Source organism: Colossoma macropomum, unplaced genomic scaffold, assembly GCF_904425465.1.
Source record: "Colossoma macropomum unplaced genomic scaffold, Colossoma_macropomum, whole genome shotgun sequence".
Classification (NCBI taxonomy): domain Eukaryota; kingdom Metazoa; phylum Chordata; class Actinopteri; order Characiformes; family Serrasalmidae; genus Colossoma; species Colossoma macropomum.
In genome coordinates, this window is record NW_023494806.1 from 8,349,646 (window position 1) to 8,373,174 (window position 23,529).

The 23,529-nt window shown below is 38.7% G+C and overlaps 1 protein-coding gene and 1 pseudogene across 1 annotated transcript in view; both read left to right on the forward strand.

Annotated features, from left to right (window-relative positions):
* The window catches only part of si:dkey-98f17.5 (uncharacterized protein LOC569123 homolog), a 29,262-nt gene that overhangs the window by 4,019 nt on the left and 1,714 nt on the right, over positions 1 to 23,529 (forward strand). The window contains exons 2-11 of the mRNA XM_036598461.1: positions 2,504 to 2,615; positions 2,974 to 3,067; positions 7,856 to 7,910; positions 12,956 to 13,096; positions 14,377 to 14,537; positions 14,736 to 14,834; positions 18,857 to 19,002; positions 20,116 to 20,287; positions 21,435 to 21,547; positions 21,980 to 22,067. Of these exons, the coding sequence (XP_036454354.1) occupies positions 2,504 to 2,615; positions 2,974 to 3,067; positions 7,856 to 7,910; positions 12,956 to 13,096; positions 14,377 to 14,537; positions 14,736 to 14,834; positions 18,857 to 19,002; positions 20,116 to 20,287; positions 21,435 to 21,547; positions 21,980 to 22,067 (1,181 nt within the window). The remainder of the gene's footprint in view (positions 1 to 2,503; positions 2,616 to 2,973; positions 3,068 to 7,855; positions 7,911 to 12,955; positions 13,097 to 14,376; positions 14,538 to 14,735; positions 14,835 to 18,856; positions 19,003 to 20,115; positions 20,288 to 21,434; positions 21,548 to 21,979; positions 22,068 to 23,529) is intronic.
* On the forward strand, positions 6,314 to 6,427 carry LOC118796667 (annotated as a pseudogene).

The window sequence follows — 23,529 nt, forward strand, 5'->3', positions numbered from 1 at the left end:
TACAGGATTACCCACCTCGTTCAATCGGAAAGTGTATTCCAAATGACCTTAATCGGACTAGACTATTCCGATTGAGGTGTTTATGTGGACATATTCTATTCCAATTCAGCTGTTAATCGGATTATTAATGGACTATTAGGTTGCATGTAAACGTGGCTAGTGAAAAACTTAATGTACTTAGTGGCTGTTTTGACTGGAAATTAAATAAATGAACGTACAATAGTACTGTATGCTCAAAAATTAAACAGACTACAATAGCTATAGCTAAATAGTGCTTTTCTGATTGATAGGGTTGACAGTTGATTCCTCATAGTATTATCATATTTAGTCATTTTGTATTGTAATTTCTATACTGTCAGTTTTTAAAATAAATGACATCAACTCATGAAATCTTAAATAATATAAACTCTATGGGATGGGCGGTAAAATATTGTTTGTTGGCAGCATTTTCACCAATAACAATAAATTTGTGGAACCTTTCAGGCCAAACAATAAAAATCGGTCAGGCACTAGTCGTCATACTTATACCCACATACAAAAAAGCTCTGTGGTTCATATCTTTGGGATTCCGCAGTTTAGGCAAGGCAGTTAGCACAAACCAGGCAGTAGGATCAAGGTTAGAGTCGTGGTTTGGGATTTTAAGCTCTTTTTGATGTCAAGTTGAAGCCTTTTTTAAAAGCTTACACAAACAACCTCATGGCACACTAACATGGAGTGTTTAGGTCATCTTAGCCTGGATCCATGTGTTACTCAAAAGAAGTGTTCCTCAGTCCAGCCCTCCTAACCCACCAGCCAAATACCTGCTACAGTTGGGAGCTGAGATGTAGCAAACTATATTTGGGGTCCCCAAGGGCTGGATTGGGAAACGCTGCTCAAGAACACGGTGAAATTATGTTGGGCCTCGCAGGACTTTGACTCGTAATCTTATTTCTGTGGTTTAGCGTGAAAGGATTTGAAGTATGTGTTGACCCAGTGGTCATGGACATGTGATGTATGATTATATGTAGGCATTGCTGTGCAGGCTTTAAAGAATCTCAGGACCCCTTTAGATGGGAAAATGACTACCTGATTAAACTCAAGTACATGATTTAAATACAGCCATTGATTGTTGATGAATCAGTAGTGATTAGTTGACAGTTTGCTGGATGTTAATGCATATTTAATTTCTACTGGTCTCTTTTACAGTCGTAAATACAGCCTGATGGACACACTCGTTGATCGGTCATTCTACCATTGTGGTGGCAAACAGAGTAAAAATGACAGTGTAAAACAGTCTTTTATATTGAGCAACATCATTTGTGACACCTCTGACTGTAACACTGCTGACAAAATGACACAAATCTGAACTTGTCTAAAATATACTCCATTGCCACTTTAGTTTCAGGATCACATTTAATGTTAGAAAATATTGCATTCATGTTATTTTATTTCAGTTTTAAAGTCACTTAATAGTTCATGAGTAACACAACTGAGTCTTTTTGGGAGCTTTCAGTATTTTAGGCAGATTTGTCAAAAATATAATTAATAACTTTAATGCATTCTTACAGTTTCAACTGAAAAACAAGCAACAAAGTTGTTTCACCTATGAGACTTAAGTGTCTGTGAAGTCAGTGTCGCAACTTGCTGTTTTTCATTCACAGCATGACTAAAAAAAACTTGATTAAAGGGCCCATATTGGATTAAGTGACCCCTACTAGTGCCACAGTGGGGAAATTTCACCTCCGCGTTTAACCCATCCGTGCAGTGAAACACCACGTACACACTAGTGAACTGGTGGGCAGCCCTATCCATGGCACCCGGGGAGCAGTTGGGGGTTAGGTGCCTTGCTCAAGGGCACTTCAGTCACATACTGTCGGCTCAGGGGACCGAACTGGCCTTACGGTCACAGGGCTGGTTCCCTAACCTCCAGCCCACAACTGCCCCCATATCATGGAAAACCGAATTTCCCTCTTTTTTTTTTTTTTTAAATAAAGGAGTTTGAAGTGTTAAAGTTCAAACAGTCCATATATGCACAGTACACTGCATGGTTCGTTTTTAGTTCACTGTTTCTGTGATGTCATAAGAATCAACTAATTTACATATGTCCACTCATTCAGCCTACAGCAGTTTAACCATGCCCGTGCTTATTGAAGTTCAAAGGAGTGTTTCAGCTCAATGAATATGGCACAGTATAGCCAATCAGAACAGAGATCATTTAAATATATCAGTCTTAAAGGCACAGTAACAAAACCAGCCTGTTAAACTCTAAAGGCTAAAAAGAGGCTGAAAATGGTCATGTTAAAATGAATTATGACCACTTTTGGTACTTAAAACCACACAATTGTTATAAATTGATCTCAAGGGAAAAATTAAATACAAGAAAAATGTCAGATATCGGCCTTTTCATTGTTAAAATGACCACTATAACGGTGCTTACAGCCATACAACCACCGTTACTGAGCGAAAAACGCTGTTGTTGGTGATCTGCAGCCTCATGTTTTCTGTATGTATATATGCTCTCCAGGCCTCGTGAAAATAGCCTCCAGTCTGGGGCTGAGGTTGCTGCCACCTCGAAAGAAGATAATAGTGATGATTATGGGGAACCACTCTGCTGGGAAAAGCTCCTTTATTAACTGGTAACAACTTTTTTACTACACGCTGAACCGTTAACTACACACTGGCCATTATATTCCGCGCTGCCCTGTAATAACAGTTTCTGATTGAAAAGATGTACAAAAATAGGGCTTCTATAATTTGGGGCAGATGTCACATTGCCTGCTGGGATAGAAACAGCCTGTTTTTGATGCAGAATCATGTAGCATAAGACCAGCTGTACCTTTTTATAATGTGAAATTGTTAATCAGTTTTTCATATCTGATCATGGCATCTGTATTTGTCTTTCTTTAAAATGTTTCTTCTATTTAATATTATTAATATTATTATTGTTATTATTGTTTTTTATGGGTATTACTGTTATTTTTATTGTCATTTCAGGTACGTGGAGGAGCACATTCAGAAGACAGGTGTTGCCATAGAAACGCAAGGGTTCACATTTATAACCAGCGGCAGGAAAAGAGAATCGCTGACCGTAAGTTTAAGTTCAGGCTCCCTGTTTTAGTTCTTCATTATTATAAGGTGTTATTGCAGTGTACATGGTTTATTAGGCTGGTAATACATCTCTGATATAGACACACACACCAACCAGCCACTTCATTAAGTGCATCTCCCTGTACCTTATACCCACAGGACCACCAGAGCAGGTACTATTTGGGTGGTGGATCATTCGCAGCACTACAGTGACACTGACGTGGTGGTGGTGTGTTAGTGTGTGTTGCGCTGGTGCGAGTGGATTGACTCAGCAGTGCTGCTGGAGTTTTTAAACACTGGCAAATGACTGTCCATTCACTGTCCACTCTGTTAGACACCCCTATCTTATATTAAATTTTTGGTTGATTGACTATTCTCAGTCCAGCTATGATGCTGAGGTGTTTAAAAACTCCAGCTGAACTGCTGTGTCTGATCCACTCAGACCAACACAGCACATATTAACACACCACCCAAACGTCGGTGTCACTGCAGTGCTGAGAATGATCCACCACCCAAACAATGCCTGCTTAGTGGTGGTCCTGTGGTGGTCCTGATCATTGAAGAACAGGGTAAAAGGAGGCTAACAAAGTATGCAGAGAAACAGATGGACTACAGTCTGTAATTGTAGAACTACAGAGTGGGGCTGATAAAATGGACTAGGAGTGTAGATACAAGGAGGTTTATTTAATAAAGCGGTCAGTCGAATCTGTATTACAGCATACATGACCTGCTACGGATCATTATGATTATTTTATGTCATTTATTTTTGACCAAATTCATAAAATTGACTTGGATAGAATTGTTGTATTGCAGTTATGGGTTGTTTTATATTATGCAGGGTGCAGCTTAAACAGCTACATTAATACAATGTAAGGCTGTGCAGTGTTCTACATGGAATCATGCGTAATGTTTTTTCATGTTCATGTGGACCCCGGAAGAGTGATGTCTGGCACGGCTAACGGGGGTCCAAATAAACCATTCCCCATCGTTTTCACTGCAAGTTCCCAAATTAGTGTCATGAAAGTTGCAAAAGGATCCCCACTAGAGCCCGACCGATAATTTGGCATGCTGATATTATTGGCCGATACCAGCTAGTTGCAGATAAATTGTTATCAGCTTTTATAACAGTCGATAAATGACAAATAAAAAAGAAACAGAGAGATGGAAGACAGATGCTTTATCCATGTTAATAAGTGTTGTTGTTGTGTCGTTTGTCCATGAGAGGACACTCGGCAACTTCCCGGTTGGCAACACACACGTTTTTGAAACACCACAAATCACAACAGACAGCTGCCCTGAGTCGAACACTAAGGAGATCATCAGCGTTCATGGGGAGCTGATATTTGTCATGTGGCATACTTTATTTAAATTATAATGAAAACACGTTAATGAGCAGTTAAACTGTAGCTATTCTGCCTAAATGACGAAGCTGAAGTCGGCTGCTTATTCTCCAGCTTCTTGTTCGAATTTTCCTGTTCCACCTTAAATGGTGCAGCAGTTACAGCAGTAGCCTCAGGGGTCAGAATGTAAGTGCTGCACTATTTAAGGTGGAACGGGATAATTCAGACAAAAAACCTAGAGAATAGGAAGCCAACTTCCGCCTCATGCCTAAATGAAGCAGTGGTTTATATACCTGTGACTCGCATGTCTGTAGGTATTGTAGTCATTGGAAATGATTAAACCAGAGGAGAGATGTAAAATAAATGTGATCCAAACAAGTATCTGACATGGCTTAGTTAACCAAACAAAGTTAACTCGCTTCTCTTTCAAATGTATAGTGTGTGTTGTGGTGGCGCTATTTTGTTAGAGTGCATTAATATGCTGTGAGATGTTATTCAGTTCTCAAAAAAGAGCTCCAGTATAGTTCTGAGTAACACGCCATGTTCAGATGTTCCTGCATGTGATCCGCCTAATCAATAAATTCTTTAAATGATAAAATGACAGATGTTTGTGTTCGTAACACTAACGTTAGTGTGTGAAATCCCATAGTTGTGATTTTATCTTTAAACTGCATTATGTCATACTATTTTGGTGACCCTTAAATAACCACACATAACAAATGTTAGGGAAACTCTTTATGTAATTCTGGAAAAGAAAAAAAGAACATCGGCCGATATATCGGAAATATCGGATTTTTAAATCTTTAAATATCAAAATCGGTATCGGTCTTAAAAATATATCGGTCGGGCTCTAATCTCCACCTTATTAAATTACTGTGTGAATTTTACAAAAGTCATATAAGACATCTGTTTATTAGAGGTGCCTTGATACACATATTTTCAGGTTCATTAACATTTTTGATCCTGAGGTCCTGGTTTGAATAAAAATTCCACTGATTTTTTCAGTTTTTTTACATAAGTAAATAAGTAAGATATACAGAAAGTCATTCAGAATAATTTTATGTACAACACTCCATTCTAAAGAAACAGAATTAATAGAATTCATAGTGGTGGTGATAGAAACTAGACGTCTGAAGCGTTCTATGCCTCTAAATACTTACTCACAGAAAGACATTGCATGAAATGGTTGCTAATACAATTAGCAATAATAAATAGAAATGAGCCACAAACTCAGAAAACACTTTAATCAAAATGACTCTGCAAATACAGAAACACATACAGTTTGAACATGATGGACTACTTTTAGATGCTTATTTGAAGTGAAGTGATTCAACTTAAAACATCTTAGTAGCTTTTAAAGAAAAAACTGGTATCGGGCAAGACTCGAGGTTTCAGTATCGGTACTGGAAAAGAAGAAGTCTCTAGTTATGCTTTCTAAATGGTTCCAGTCTAACTTTTGCAAAAGTAATGATGCTGTGATGTAGGGTTGGGTGATATGACAAAAAATTACATCACAGAACTTCAAGACATTTTAATGCTACATGATATACGTCACAATATTTAGTTTTTCTAAGATTTGATAAGTTGGAACTGAGAAAAGAACCAGTACTGCCACATTAACAAGCACTATCTATGAATAACTATGAATAGAATGGTTTGTATTCAGAGTTTGACACACTGCACTGCACTACATCTACTTAAACAGAACTCATTGTGCTCTGTTTTAAGGAAGCATGCAGACGATATCTGCTCCGTACTCCAATGATGATGATAAATGTTATGTTGCCCAGCCCTGCTGTGAGGTAGTATAACGCTGCTGTCGGAACAAAGCCTTCTGTCTCCAAAATGGTAGCTTTACAGGAGACATCCATAACTTTATTTGATGATTTTTCTTTCATTTCTGTTGATTTGCTTCTCGGCCTTTTGGCCAAGATCAAGTGTAGTATCTGTTCTTATCAGTTTAATATCTGATATGTCCTCTGTATGAGGACTACACATCGCTGCTGTCGGAACAAAACCTTGTATCTCTAAAATGGTAACTTTACAGGAGAAGAAAAATACATACTTTACTTTTAATGTAAGTCAATGGAACCAGACTTTTTCCTAAATAATTTCTGGCTATTTCTTTTGGTCCATTCATCAGTAAATTTACACATAATGTAAAAAGCAACAGGCATTTTCAAATTATGTCAAAAACTGAAAAACGACAAAAATGGAGATACAAGGTTTTGTCCCGACAGCAGCGATATTAAATCGATTTCCGTCCACTCCACGCATCGACCTGGTGTTGCAGTACCTGCTCACTGCCCCCTAGTGTGTGTGTATTCACTAGTGTGTATGTGGGCGTTTCACTGCACAGATGGGTTAAATGCGGAGGTGAATTCCCCCGTTGTGGAATCAATAAAGGGTAACTTACTTACTATTGGTTTGTTCTTCATGCAAATGGTAACTGAAGTTTTTAAATAATGCAAAAAAGTAAAAGGAATGGCAAAAACAGAGACGCAGGGTTTTATGAAGAGCGTGAGAGACGTTGCAGCATAGTGTGTCTGTTTGGTCAGCTTCATATAGGTCAGGCCTCTTCGCTTTCAGTCCTGGAGAGCGGGTGTCCAGGACAGTTTGGTGATTTACCTAATCAAGCACACCTGATTCAACGTATTAGTTTCCAGATTAAATAGATCATTTTTAAACAAGGAAACCACCAAACTCTGCTGGACACCAGCCTACCAGGACTAGAACTGAAGAACTCTATAATATAATAATAATAATAATAATATAATCTTATGTCAGATACCTTCTTATGTCAGTGACCTTTCTGTTGATCAGACAGCACCTCAGACTGTGTACAAACTAATATAGCAAGCTTTAGGACTGACAGTGACTACATTCTGTATGTGTGTGTGAGAAAGTGATAGAAAGAGAGAGAGGGAGAGAGAGGAGAGAGGAGAGAGAGATAGAGGGAGGGAGAGGACTGTATGATAGCTGTGTCAGTGGTTTGTTCTAGAGAAAGGGGGGTTGTCTTAAAGCCACAGTGTCGTTTTGCAGCGCACGTCTCTCTCTCTCTCTCTCTCTCCCTCTCCCTCTCTCTCTCTCTCTCTCTCTCTCTCATTCTCACTGTGTGTGAAGACAGGAAGATGAATAATGTAATTGCACTAAAGGAGTGGTATAAAGAGATTATCTGCTATATACAGGAAGAGCTTAAAGCTGACTGCCGGAGAGAGAAAGAGCTGCAGTAAAGCCCCTGACAGAGAAAGAGAGAGAGAGAGGGAGGGAGGGAGAGAGAGAGAGAGAGAAGGGTGTCTCCCTATAGCTGGGCCTGGTTTCTCACTCCACACACGCTCAGCGCTCTCCTCTCTTCATCATCACTTTGCATTTTCGATGTTGTTGCCGCTCTCGTTTTTCTCACGCTCACGTTTTTGCTCTCTTTCTCTTTCTCTCTCTTTTCCTCGCAGGGGAATGCCACGCTCCACCTCTACCCACATTTCAGACCGCTCCTGGAGTTTAAAGGTAGGAATTAGTCAGCATTGTACAATCACAGATGTTACGTGTTACAGGACGTGCGATACTTTACGATTCCGAGTTGCTTCTTGAATGTGTCTCCATATCCGTAGATAAGTTTCACAGCGTTCTATAATCTGTAAGCAGTCTAGAATGTCTCTGTTTGGGCTTTGCCAGGTTTTCTAAAATGCTTCTGGCTCTAGAATAGGACCTGTGAACATATTGGATTGGCAGTGCTTATAGGGACAGGGTGTTTGGTCTCTTTTGTATTCATGTCTTGTGTTTTGTGTTTTTACGTGTTGTTACTCAGTGTGGTTTAAGATGATTGTGGACAGGCTACATGTGGCTTATGCAATTCTAGACAGTTCATGACACATGTTGCTGTAACTGCATGCTGCATAAGTAAGTAACCGTAGGGAGTGATGGAGCAAAATATGTAATAGGTAATGTAAAGTAATAACTTAGATGTGTTCTCTTTTATTTATATATATATATATATATATATATGTGCTTATATATGTGTGTATATCTATATGTAGGAATATATGTAAGTATTTTTTTTCCTACTGGTGGTTTGCTGATAGGTTTAACTGTCCCAGTTCCCAGTTTTAGTCCATTCAGTATGTAATGACGTGTTTGAAAGCTATGACTAATGCCTGAAACTGAGTCACAGCTGGATATATACAGTTCGCCGTAGCTACTTCAGGCTGCGAAGCACGGCACAACATCTTATTCATATTCATCAGTAATCAAGCCTATTATAGCCAGTCAATTTACCGTCACTGTGCACGTATAAACCGAGACCGATCTAGTTTGCGTGAGAGCGGCTGTGATTATGATTTCGAACCACATCAGGTTTAAGGTCTGTTGTTCTGATTCACTGATTTAATTGTTCAACTTCATTATTTTGACTGCGCTGTGACCGAGGTAGGTGGTCGGGATTTGGTTTCTGGGCGTGTCGGAGCACGTCATGACTGCACAGTGATTGTGCAGTCAGTATTCAGTGGGCAGAGTGGGTTCATCCAGTGCAGATCAGGCGAGACTGAGTCACTCCGATTGACAACAGCTCAGCGTCAGAGAAGAGAGAGAGTGTAAATAATAAGAGTGCAGGACAGTCAGCTCTGACGTGGGTAGGGCGATATGGACACGAGCCCACGTCACTGCTGTGAAGGGCAAAGATTTTGCGTTAAAATTATGCAAAATGCAACACCTCAAACTGGCAAATGTCAGATTATTAGTTTCAGACAAATGTGAAACTGTGAAAGCCTTGAGTGCAGTCAGTCACAGATCTGCAGTGCTCAGTGGACTGATTGCTTTCACTCTGTCAGTAACCAGCACACACTGGTTAAGCCGTAAATACATGTGTCTTTTGCCAGTATGCACCCGTTAAGTCATAAATACATGCACTGGTTACCAGTATGCACCATGTAACTCATAAATAAATGCACCTTTTACCAGTATGCACCAGTTATGTTGTAAATACATGCACCTTCTACCCCTATACACCAGTTAAGCTGTAAATAAATGCATGTTCTACCAGTATGTACCAGTTAAGTCGTCAATACATGCACCTTGTACCAGTATGCATCAGTTAAGCCATAAGTAAATGCATGTTCTTCCAGTATGCACCAGTTAAGTTGTCAATAAATGCATCTTTTACCGGTATGCACCAGTTATGTTGTAAATACATGCACCTTCTACCCCTATGCACCAGTTAAGCTGTAAATAAATGCATCTTTTACCTGTATGCACCAGTTAAGTCATCAATACATGCACCTTTTACCAGTATGCACCAGTTAAGTCGTGAATACATGCACCTTTTACCAGTATACACCAGTTAAGTCATCAATAAATGCACTTTTTACCAGCATGCACCGGTTAAGCCATAAATAAATGCACCTTTTACTAGGGCATACCAGTGAAGTCGTCAATACATGCACCTTTTACCAGTACGCACCAGTTAAGTCATAAATAAATGCACCTTTTACCAGCATGTGTCATATATGCTTGTTTCTTTTTCCAGTGTGTACCAGTTAAACCATAAGTACATGTGCCTTTTACCAGTACGCACTAGTTTAGTTGTAAATTAGTGCACTATAGGCAATTTAGCCTTTGCAATTGGGCTGCTTTCTGATCATGCTAGTTTAAATGTACCGATCAATTTCATTGATCAAACGGGTGTGGCCCGCAATGGTTGATTGGTGCAAAATATGGGCGTGGTTTGGCCATGTCATATTGCACTACGTTCTGCCACCACGGCGTCAGGCTCACCGCAGTGCTGCTCTGCGGCCTGACGGTGACACAGCACTTTCCCGACCTTTGACCTTTCCCTCTGCGCACCAAGTCCTGCTACCCCCATCGGCAGACCGGGCAGCGCGTTGCCTCTTCACCTTTCAATGTGCTTAAAGAGCAGAGGTTGGACACTGTCACATGCGGCCAGGCGCATCAGATTCTAAATCTATTTTCCGGGCTATTTTAAGTCCTGCTTGCGCAGTGTCTCTGCCATGCCACTTGCACCCTGCCTGTGAGAAATGCTAGCGGTCTTAGTCACTGCATGGCTTTGCAGGGTCAGTGCAGATGCTGCCACTGGAATATAGATGACCGTTGTGGTGCATGAGTTTGGGGATTATGTCTGTGAGACGGTTGCTTTCTAAAACATGCTATTATGTATGTAGTGTTTTGTGTCGCTTCAGAGATGGAGAGATGAATAGACTGAGGGGTTTGATATGGGAGAGAATGTTAATTAGTGGAGGAACAGGACTGTGGTTTGTACGAAATCATGACCACCTGCTCCCTCCGTGCTGAAAGAACTTCAGTGTCCACTGCAACCAGATTTGAGGAGTCATTCTTAACCCTTTAAACAGCCGGCTGATTGTTCAGTTATTAAGTTTACATCTAACGATTAATCGATTAAAAAACATTGATTAATATTTACTTTCTCAGTAAATTTGCAGATTTGCGTGATGATAATGCATATTTAAAATTCTCCCAGTTTCTCTTATAGGAAGAAACAGAGATATTTATGCATTTATGCAGATATTTATCCATATTTATCCGTTTTTTTCTCCACATTGTTTATGTAAATATGCAAAAGTTTGGGAACCCCTGGTCCAATGACAAGCTGTGTTGCCTTAATTTGTTTTCACTCACTGAGCATTTTATTAGGAACACCTCCTTGTATCTACGCTCATTGTCCATTTTATCAGCTGTACTGACCATACAGGTGCACTTTGTAGTTACAATTACAGACTGTAGTCCATCTGTTTCTCTGCATACTTTGTTAGCCCCCTTTCACCCTGTTCTTCAGTGGTCAGGACCCCCATGGACCCTCACAGAACAGGTACTATTTGGGTAGTGGATCATTCTCAGCGCTGCAGTAACACTGACGTGGTGGTGGTGTGTTAGTGTGTGTTGCGCTGGTCTGAGTGGATCAGACACAGCAGTGCTGCTGGAGTTTTTAAACACCTCAGTGTCACTGCTGGACTGAGAACAGTCCACCAACCAAAAATATCCAGCCTACAGTGTCCTGTGACAAATGATGAAGGACTAACACAAACTGTGCAGCAACAAATGAGCTACTGTCTCTGACGATAGGAATGGGGGTAGGAGTGTCTAATAGAGTGGACAGTGAGTGGACACACACTAACACGCCACCACAACATCAGTGTCACTGCAGTGCTGAGAATGATCCACCACCCAAGTACTACCTGCTCTGTGGGGGTCCTAACCATTGAAGAACAGGGTGAAAGGGGGCTAACAAAGTAACAGATGGACTACAGTCTGTATTGTAGAACTACGAAGTGCTCCTGTAAGCAAGTGGAGCTGATAAAATGGACGTTGAGTGTAGATACAAAGAGGTGTTCCTAATAAAATGCATGGTGAGTGTGTGTTTATATATATTTAAGGCTTTCTAATTCATTTTCATCAGAAAAGTATTCTTATAAAGAGCCTCTGTAAGTATATGAATGATTTATTTGCTCAGTCAAGTCTGTTTTTATTGTTTGGCATTTTATTAAAAACATCTAGTTACCTAATTATTCGTCAGGAAAAAATCAATTGATTACTCAGTTATTAATATAGAATTTAGTGACAGCCTGTCAGCTTATTATGCAGTAATTACTATGCAGTTATTTAGTGATTACAGTCAAACCAATATGGACATTAAGAGGGTAAAGCCACTTCCGCAACACTGAATCAAATACAGTGCTTGTAGTACATGGAGTAATTATTTAGGCCACAGAGAAATGTCTTCACTAAAAATTTAATAGCATAAGAAAGTATTTTACCGACTGACTGACTGCCTGTAAGACAAATCACACGTCATTCCATGTAATTCCTCGTGACAGAGCTGAGGTCTTTGACAGGCAGGCGGTCGCTGGCTGGGCGTTGCTTCACAGTCGTTCTTCACTGGCTAGCTTTATGTGGCACTGCCTTAAAGCTGCCAGTTGAAGAGCTGTTGTGGGTAACCATGACAACAGACCACCTGCCGTAGCAGAGAGAGGGCGTGGCCGAGCCCTGACGAGACCTGTCATTCAGAGCCACCCAAAGAGATCTTTATGTTGTGACAAATGCAACAGGTTAATAACGTAGTGCTCTGTTGAAGTGATGTCAAAATGAAAAGGGCTCTGTTTTTTTTAGCTGTCTTTGGTTTTGACAGATGATGACAAACGAGAGAAACTGTTGCAGCTGTTGCACTGTTTGCCTCTAGTTTAGCTGTCAGACTTCATAGCATCAGTTTAAAACTTTTAATACCCAAAAATGGTCACTTTATAAGAGAAGGAAAAAGTGTTCTGAACTTTATTTCACATTAATGTAACATGATTATGATTATTTCATTTATTTTATTATGTTTGTTATTTATTATATTTCACATGTTTTGTTTATTTCGGATCCCTTCATTATGAACTGCTCACACAGTGTAAAGAACAGCTGGCATTTTCAAATCTAAAATAAAGTTAAAGACAAAAAGTTATGAGGTTTTGAAACGACAACAGTGCAACAAAAAGCCCTCGTGTTGTAGCGTTTTTATGTATGCCTGTAGTTGTGTGTTGTAGGTGTCACGGACTACCTGTCTGCTGAGATCTCCACCTCCAAGCAGAAGAAATTCAGCCTGGTGACGTTTGTGGACACCCCGGGGCTGGTGGACGGAGACATGATCTACCCCTTCGATGTCAACAGCGCCATCACGTCGTTTGGTAAGAATGAATAGCACAGGCACCTCGTATTCAGAATTGTCTGAGCTGAGGTCAGTCATGCGTTATGGAAATGACTGGTCATTTAAATAACACATTCATTTACACTGCTGTTCGAACTCCTGTCTTATTTATATGTTCAGTTTCTATAGATTAATAATTTATACAGTGTGTTTATATGTTATAAACTAGGTGCCAAACGATTTGTTAGATGTTTAGATGTAATTGGGGAACAAGAACATATTACCTGATAAATAATATCCTATTTACAGCTGTTTCAAATTTATCCACCTCCAGATTTGTTCACTTTTTAAACATAAGGCATTCTGGATTGTTTTCAGTTTTCTTAGTCATTTTAGTATGGTGTTTAATATCTCTTCACAGATTCCAGTTTACAGTTGCTCAGGATTCGCATATTATAATAATTTTATACATGTATCTGCAACCCTTTTGGTTTAATATCGAAAAAATTTATTCTAAATTATTAATTGATGTGGGAATATTGGTATGACAATATCTGGTATTTTTTATGCACATGCAGTCATGTGCAAAAGTTTGGGCACCCCATTCAGATGACATTTTGTTGCTTTTCGACAGACGTCCTCTAGAGAGGACACACTTCTCCATATTTAAATGCACTAAAATTTTAAATGGGCAGTAAAATTTGATGAATTTAAGAAATTGAAAAATATAGTGTGTGCAAAAGTTATGGCACATATTATTTTTTTATGTTTTATAAATAGAAATTAACCACTAAAACTTTAAAGGCATATTTGTAGAGGATGTGTTAATTTATTTTTTATAACAAAATGTGTCATTTGACTAGGGGTACTTTCGCGTACGACTGTATAAACTGCTTAATTTGGGTCAAAATCCTGGATTTAACCTCGCAGAGACGTGCAACATGTGTTTCTACAGGGTTTCAAATGCAGTAAAATGAATCAAATGCAGGCATTTTAGCACAGTAACCCAAACTGGGCTAAATGTTCTGCTCTCTGGAATGTAATTAATAGTCCAGAGAGCAGAACATCATCAAATATCAGTTTGAAATATCAATCACATCTTAACATCTTATCAATGCTAATTTTTAAAAATGAAATTATGTGCAGATACTAATATGATTCCGATATTATCCTGCATCCCTAGTTTTCAGCAGTAGTAAATCTCCTGCATAGCCCGTCCACTCGCTGATACCACTCGCTGTATCGGTTGTCTGCTGCAGGGCTGTGTGGCTGTGTTTGACTGAGATGCTGATTTGTTGTTTTTTCTTTGTCTTTTTTCAGGCGAGCAGGCGGATCTGATCTTCGTGTTTTTCGACCCGATGGGGCAGGCGCTGTGTAAGCGAACGCTCAACATCGTGGAGAAGCTGAGCGAGAAATGTGGAGACAAATTACGCTTCTACCTCAGTAAAGCTGACGAGGCGGGACGAGAGACAGACAGACAGGTGGGTGTGGCTGTGCGTGCGCGCATGTGTATCCTGTTCCAGGAAGTCAAACATCAGCATCCGTCACCCTGCTTGAAGAGAGACTGTCTCTCAGTCAGCCTGATGTGGAGAAAAGGCTGATCTATTCCTGTGTGCTGGAGCAGCTTTCCGCCAGCTAATCTATTGCCTTTTCATTCTTTTTTTTGTTCCTGATTACAGAGAGTGATGATGCAGATCGTTCAAGAGCTGTGCCGCAGACCGGGACTCAACAAATGCGGCTTTGAGATGCCCACAATATACATCCCCAATCCGCAGAGAGTAAGGCGTTTACATTATGCTTCATACAGTATTAACAACAAGGATAACAACACTGACTCAGTGTAAGAGATAAACGACTTCATTGAGAAATTGAGGCAAATTGTCTTTTCACATTCTTGCTCAGGGTTCACACAGACCCTTAAAAAGTCTTAGAATAGATTTATAAATCTCCGAAAATGTCCTCTATTTTACGATTAGAAGTGTTACACTTGAAGATGTCCAAGCATATTTTCATGGACTGGGTATCAGCTAAAATACGACTGATCCAGTTTGGACCATTTGCTTCATTATTGACTCCACTGTAGTAGAGGAGCCATAGACACACATTAACCACAACCTGCAGCAGTGAGGAGCATTTTTAGAAGGTAACAAAACAGTCTGGAAATGCTTTAAGGTGGAAAAGAAAACTTAAAATATCTGTATATGATATCTGCAGTGTCAAGATAAAATGTCTGCGTTCCTACTGTCTTTAGCTGCATTTCTTCGTGAGACCGGCACGTAAACAGTGAGCATCCAGCTATTCTAGTGTGTTTTCTGTGTGCAGAAAATAAATTCCTGCCGGCACAATTTTCTCTTGCGTCTTCGAGATGCACATATCAGAGATCCACCGCGTATTAAAGTAACCGGTAGACACATCATTGGGGTGGTAAATAAAACTAAATCGCAAGTAAATATTACACATACTATAAAATAGTCATTTTAAAAAAGAGAGACAAAACTGTAATCATTTCAGTCCAGAATGTCAGGTTATGCACATGCTAAAACCTAATATCCAAATTATGCAGCAGTATTATCTGTGAAAACACAAAGACTGAACTAGACCAGCTCTGCCCAAAGTGTGACCCGTGGGCTAAAGTTGGCCGAAGAGGACGTTTGATTATAATACATCAGTTCAATTTGTGTTTTTTTTGTTAATGTTGTAGTTTGAAATACTTCAGTCACAAAATACACTATCATGTTGTAAAAAACCTTTTAATCCTTTTATTTATATATTGTGTTGTCTTTTTGGCTGTTAGCCGTTCACAAAGCACTTTGGCCCCTCAAGATGAAGTTTGAGCACCCCTGGATTAGACTCTGTCTCAGCTGATACATTTAAAAGAACTCTGATCAGATTGAAGAATAAGTGCCTGATTAATCCCTAATTCAATTCTGAGATGATTCCTAAAGAAACATTTATTTTATATTTTACACTATATATTACAATAATTCAGTACAGCCCTGTTGTGCAGTTCCAAATATATTGTTTCTGCTTTGTTGGGATCGTAAAAAGGTAATGAAAAGCATTGAATTTGATATTTTAAATTGTGCAACAGGGCTGTTACTGCGACTTCAGAACAGCTCCATTAGGCTCTGCTGCAGGCTCGATGTCAGTAGGTCTGTCCCTAATTAAAGATTTTCTTGGTTGATTAATAGGCCAGACTAACATTGATTGATTCGACCTCTACAGCTAAAAAATAACAGTTTCTAAAAACATTGGACGATAGAACTTAACACTTCCTCGTAAATGAAAATGATTTCGGTTATAGAATTATTCGTTTTTTCATTTTGTTGCTGTCCAGAGAACAACATGTATTTCCTTTTTTTGTTGACTTTTATTTTTGTTCTACATCATTTGAACATGGCTGCTGTCCTTCACATGGTGTAAACATTTCATGATGAATGGAGCAATAAAAAGTACAGAATCACATGGAATAAAATCTCTTCACATTAACTTACATTAAAAGTTAAGACAGTTTTTACCCTTCACCCTGTAAAGTTACCATTTAGGAGACACATGTTTGTCTTTAGACAGCAACAATTCCTTAATTAACACTAAAAAAAAAACCCACATCTTACATAAATTGCTAAATAAGTGGTAACCCAGGCAACAGTGTACAAAATGATTTATTACATATTGCTTACTACATATTAACATACATACGACAGTGTTTCACTTTTTTAAAGTGGTAAATCATATTAAAAGTTCTAATGTAGTAAATTTTTAAAAGTATTAAAAAAAAAGTTTTTCCTTTTGCTTTAAAGTTAAGTTTTTGGAGATATGTGGTTTTGTTCTGACAGCAGCGATTTATATATATATTAGAGAAAAATTATATATTATTAGACTCTAAATATATGCACACATACACAATATACACATTAGTGTACACCAGTGTTGCACCAGTCCAATGTACAGTTTTTGTACAGTAATATAAATTATGAAAAAGCTATAATATGTACAGTTGTACACATTTCCATATACGCAATATGAGAATCTGACATAGATAAACAGGGGATAGAATACTGATATATATTCCAAATTATACAAGATATGGATAGGAGATGTACAGGATGTACATTTTTTTTATACATGAAATGCAGCATAAGGTGCTTCACAGAAAGAAATAAAAGGAAAGGTAGTACAAATGAACACTAAAATGCTAAAACAAGATTAAGCAGAGATTAAATGACATTTTAAAGAGAATATAAATAACTAAATGACATAAAACTACAAAATAAGTACAGATTTATTTTAATACAAGAAAATAGACATACAAATGGTTAAATAAAGGCCTGAGATGGTCTGTAGTTTCCCTTTAAAAATAGCTCCATTGGCTATGATAAACTTCAGTTTGTTAAAATATCGACAATTTTAACTTTAATTCATTAGTAAAACTAAAGCAGCACATTCGTATGTGAGTTTGACAAATACACAGTAATTGTGCATGAAAAAGTGCAGAAATGCGTGGAGGTATGTAGAGGATGTGTTAACTTACTTTTACTTAGAAAATCAACAAACCATTTTTGCATACGACAGTATATAAATAAAAATGGTAAAAGTGCATGTTTTTCCATGACTGACAGAATCTAGCAGAATCAGAAATGCCTGCACTAGTAGTCTTGATGACTTAGAGGGACGGCACTGGAGGTCAGTAACGGTAGAGGATGTGTCTTCAGTATAGGTTGAGAGACTGTGCATCACACGCCCTACGCCAGGGAATGAGATATGAGTAACTGCGCGCCTGTCTGCTGCAGCTGCTGCGTCAGAGGAAACGGATTTATGTCGCTCTGCAGCAGCGCGTCTGTCAGCTGAGAATTCCCTCAGCAGAGCTGGACCTCACTATCTTCACTGTAGTCATTCACAGCCAAAATCCTTCTGCTTCAGCAGCATTAATATGGAAATAGCACAGATTTTCACACGCAAGTTCAGAGTTAAGACTCTTTAGTGATCTTTATGTTGCTTAGCAGACGTTACCTGAGTGTAACCGAAGATATTATTTGAAGGTTTGTTCCATCAAATCAGTGTTTTGTTCCATAAAAACCAAGCAAACACTCTGGACGTCATGGAAAAAAATAAAAACGTGTACAACACATCCTCTACAGACAGCGCACTTCGGCACATTTTAATGCACAATTACAGTTACTGTTTATGCTAAATCTAACATACTGGGGAGGAAATAAAACATAAAATGTGGCTTGTGCAAACATTATGGCACATTTTGTATTTCATATATATATTTTTTTCAATAAAAAATCATGTTAAACTCAGCAAATAAACAGAAATTGTGCAACATGATGTGCAGAAAATGCCATACATATTTATAGAGCATGTGTTAACTTATTCTCACTTCAAAACATTTGGCCAGGGCTGTGCAAACTTTATTTCACGTGGAATTACAACCCGGTAAACAAGGAAAACGCTGTCATTTCCAATTCACATTCACTTTAAACTGCACATAGAAATGGTTTTTATTGGGCTGAGCGCAAAGACCACTATACTACATATTCGGTACATGTTGTTTACCTCAGACCGTCACATTAAGGGCTGGTTTACTAGATGAGTATCACCACTGTGCTTCAATAAAAGCCTTTCCAAAAGGAAATCTCCACTGACCGTGTAATATAGGCCAGGACTATGGTTGATCTCTGTAGTCTTGCAGCTGTCTACAGTTTCTTTAAGTGTGAATGTTATAAGTTTGTAGTTTTTTACTCGCTGTTTTGTTTTTATATCTGTCCTTATTTTGTATATTTGTGTTTTCAATCAGCCGAGCAGGTGTGTGAATCAAATCGACGGGGTGTGTGAGACAATAGAGAAGAGCATTAACCAAGCTGTGCAGAAAACCCTGGACCAGCTGGAGAAAGACTGTGACCTCATCACCTCCACCATCAGCAATAAGCTGGCCCAGGACAGGTCCGGAATGCCCCTCCTTCAGCTTCCACTTCATCCTCTTCTCTTCTCTTCTACACTTATGCTGTGCACTGCGTTACAACACTACATAGACCTGTAATTATAACATGCAGGCTAGCAGCCCTATTCACACAATACATCCTCACACTGACTGAGTCAGACTGACTCACTCACAGCCTGTTTACTTAGCCGTCCATTTTTCCATCACTCTGTCATTACATTAGTTGATCTGTCTGTAAACAAAGCTGCCTAAAAGGGTTCTTCGGAGCGGTGCCACAGAAGAACTACTTTTTGTGACCTATAGAACCTTTCAATGAATGGTTCTTTAAAGAACCATTTTTATGAATGACATGAGTGTGAAGAACCTTTTAAAGTTTAAAGAAGCCTTCACACAATGTAAAGGTTCTACACCTGATAAAGGTTTTTCCTAGAACCAAAGAACCATTTTGAAACTTTTATTTTTAGAGTGGACACTATATCAAAGCAGTAGATCTTTAAAGGAACAGTTCCACGAAAATCACAAATTCCCAGTAGCCGATCAGTCTAGATATGTTTCACAGCCAAAATTAGCTTCTTTAGTTTAGCGCTGGAGCTACAAGGCTTACGTTGCTAGCAAACACTAGAAGTCAGTAGTCACCCAAATTGCAAAAACTTCAAAACTTCACTCAAGCTGCTTAAAAGCTGCCTGTGTAACACCCCTGGTCTCTAAAATAGCTGCCCCAGAATTCAGCTACACAGTGCAGTTTTGTTCATTTTATCGTTCAGTCAGTCATACTGTGTTCCAAATCACAGAAACAAGTCTGCACAGCCTTAACGAAGACCTGGATGTGGTTTGAACAAGTTGAAAAGTTTTTATGAGGTATTTATGGATTTGGGTGACTATTGACTCTGCACCGTCTGCTTTATAGCTCCAGTGTTAAACTAGAGAAGCTTAATTTGGCCACCAAAAAAATATCTAGGCAGGTCACCTACATCTGCAGTAAGTGAAAAATTGTGTGAATCTGATTTCTCACCGAAATATTCCTTTAAGACTGCTCGGCCTCCATACTGTCAGCTTTTATTTTTTCTTTCCTGACTGTAAGGCTGAGCTTATTGTCTTCCTCTCTGTTCCCACAGGGCTAACATGAGCTATAATAAGAGCAGCCTCATCAACTCGTTCCTGTGCGGACTTCTAGCGTTCTTCCTCCCCACGCTCTTCATCACCAGCTTTCTTGTCACCACCTTTGCCCCGGAGGAGTTAGACACACTAGTGGGGGAGGGGCTTGCTAGGGTCCTCTACATGTCTACGGTATCCTCTTGCACTCCTGTTCATATACTCATATTCTTTACATAATGTCTTTAACCCTTAGTAGTTAAATCTTAATATTGTTTTGTTATACTATTATACTATCATGTTATACTATTCAAATGTGATTATACAGTTATGACTAATTACATAATTATGTAAGGAATTAAATTTCTGCTTCATTTGTTTTGCATTGGCAGATCTGCACTTCTGAACTCTGTAGGTTCCCATGTCAAAAAATTGACATGGCAAAAATTAGAGAAGCACACATCATTCATTTTTTATGACCGATTCAGATTTTTACAGCTAAATTGGCTTTTTTTGCAGCAAATTTTTACTATCCTTTTCTTTTAAACCCAAAGCTCACACTGTGTGGGCCAAGTGAACACATGAAGCACACTGTTACATTTACAGTACTTTCTATTTGCAAAGCTGCACCTGGAGTAACATTAGTTGTTCTTTAACTGGCCAAACTGGCAATTAAGTTCTTAAGTTGTCCGTTTCAGAATAAGCTGAGGACCTTTAAATTCGTAAGGTTCCCATTTCAGAACCAGGACGTAAAATAAAGTGCTACAAGAAAAGTAGGAGGCAGCTGGCTGTTCAGCACAAAGTCAGGCATAATTATGCTGTGACATTTTATTATAGGTGTAGCAGCAGCATTTGAATACAGCATGAGTGCACTTACCTATGTCTCATTATTTACATCAAAAAGTGCAACTCAGTCGTCTAAAACTGAAATAATAAGTGGGCCGACTGCCAATCACATGTCTGGAGGTTTCCGAGCTTGGCAGATTCACATCTTGGCCAATTGCCATTGTGGACCCCTAGCAAAAATATATTGTATATTTTCTTTTTGCAAAACCGGACTGTACACACAGTAACTTTTTTTAATCAAATTTAATTAATGATAAAATATCTTCTCTTATACTTACAAACACATCTGGACTGACAGTGTAAAATTTGCATTTTTAACAGAATTTCTGTGTTTGTTTCAGTGAGATATGAGAAATAATTCATATGTAATTACAACATGCCTTTGCAATCATCTGCATTAATAAAGTGTTTATAAGGAACTCACTCTTAAATTGAAATCTAACCTTTTTCAGGAATGCGCTCTGATGGATGTGGATGTTTGTGTCCTCTTTTTTAGGGAGTAGTGATGTATCTGTGGGAATGGATTCCTGAAGATGGACAGTTAGTTTCGATCATTGTGTTTGGAGCGATGTGCTACTTTTTCTTTTTCCTCGCCAGGTATTTTGCACGGTAAGTGAAGTCACAATGCCGGTGCTCGTGATTTACAGACACAAGATGGCGCTGTAATGTTAAGTTTACGTATCACTGTGCTTGCTTTTGTGTCATAAATGTGAAGCCCCTCTTTATGGCTGACGTGTATTATTCATAGCTTTTTATGTGCTTTTAATCAGTGTAATGAAACCTAACTGAGTGTGACTTGATCTTCAGTTTCTTAATATCACTGTTGAAGGTTTTTTAGCACACGTTGACTGGATCAGCTTTTGACTGGCTCTTATTTCTGTGTGCTGTTGGTGCTGGTTGTTGCTGAGCCGTTGCTCTTACTGTCAGCCTGCATTCAGGACCGAATCTGCAGAGCAGAAAAGGTGTTTTGTGTCTCAGCCTTCAGCCTTCAGCTGTTTCAGCATTTGATTGACATGTCTGTGTGTTTGACCCCTCCCTCAGCCAAGGCTGTAAGACTCTCACAAAGAAAGAGAAGAAGAATCTGATGGAGTGCAGTGAGTACGTTCAGGATGTCATCAAAGCCAAAAAGGTAAGACTTGGTTGCGAGCAGCGGCTGTTCATCAGTGAATACTTTATTGTTCATAGCTGTTCAAAATAGCTAGTTTATAAAATTACTCTAACATGTTAGTCCTGTACAGCTTCAGAGGTTTCAAATAACTAGTAAGACACTCTGAAGCTGTAAATAAAAAGAAGGAAATGTTAGACGTGTCCAGAGCGACGAATGGAGCTGTGGATGATTCTAAGAACGTCAAGAATTTAATCATAAAAAAATTAATAGACAGAATTCATTGTATGTCATCAAATGACAGATAACCTGACAAAAATAGGTCCATTTGTATAAATAATTGCAGTACGCAGTCATAGGCAAAGGTTTGAACACATTTTGTTGATTTAACTGAAAGTCAACAAATCCTCTACAGGGAACAAACTTAAATATGACATTTTTCTGCAGATTTTTGTGCACAATTTCTGTTTATTTATCATATTGGAATAAAATAAAACCTAAAATAAAATGTGCCAAAAACTTTGCACAGGCCACATTTTATGTTTTTTCCTAATATGTTAGATTCAGCATATAAACCGTTATTGTGCATTCAGATGCACAGAAGTCTCCACAGAGGATATGTTAACTTATTACCACTCAGAAAATCAATAAAATGTGTAACATGACGGGGTCGCCCAGCACTGCTTTGTCTGATCCACTCAGACCAGCGCAACACACACTAACACACCACCACCGCATCAGTGTTACTACAGTGCTGAGAATGATCCACCACCCAAATAGTACCTGCTCTGTGAGGGTCCATGGGGGTCCTGACCACTGAAGAACAGGGTAAAAGGGGGCTAACAAAGTATGCAGAGAAACAGATGGACTACAGTCTGTAATTGTAGAACTACAAAGTGCACCTATGCAGTAAGTGGAGCTGATAAAATGGACAATGAGTGTAGAAACAAGGAGGTGGTCATAATGTTATGGCTGATCGGTGTATTATTAAGTTATTGTTCCAGACTTCCAGAATTCTTAAATAAAACATTTACATATACCTTTTGCCAAATAGCTTGTATTATTTGAATCCACAATTTTTAAGTTATTGTATATAAAATAACAACAACTGTTAATACTGTCAGTGATTTCAAACTTGAATGGTAGTGTTGAGGTGATCAATTCTGTGACTTTGCATTGGGCCTGCATGATATGGACGAAATACTAGTATAGGGGTTATATTGCTACATATTGCAGTGCAATATATTAAAAATATACGGGGGAAACAATGACGTGACATGACTGACCGTGGTTGTTTTAGAGGTGCAGTGTTACATCAGTATTGCATAAACTAATATCACGATAACAATTAGCAATCTGTAGGCTACTCTGTGCAGGCATAACAGTCATTCCTTACTATTGTTATTACATGTCTATTACATTTGCATGATCTTTCTTTTTTATTTCTACCATTTTGTTTAATAGTCGCTATTTGTACATGTCTTTT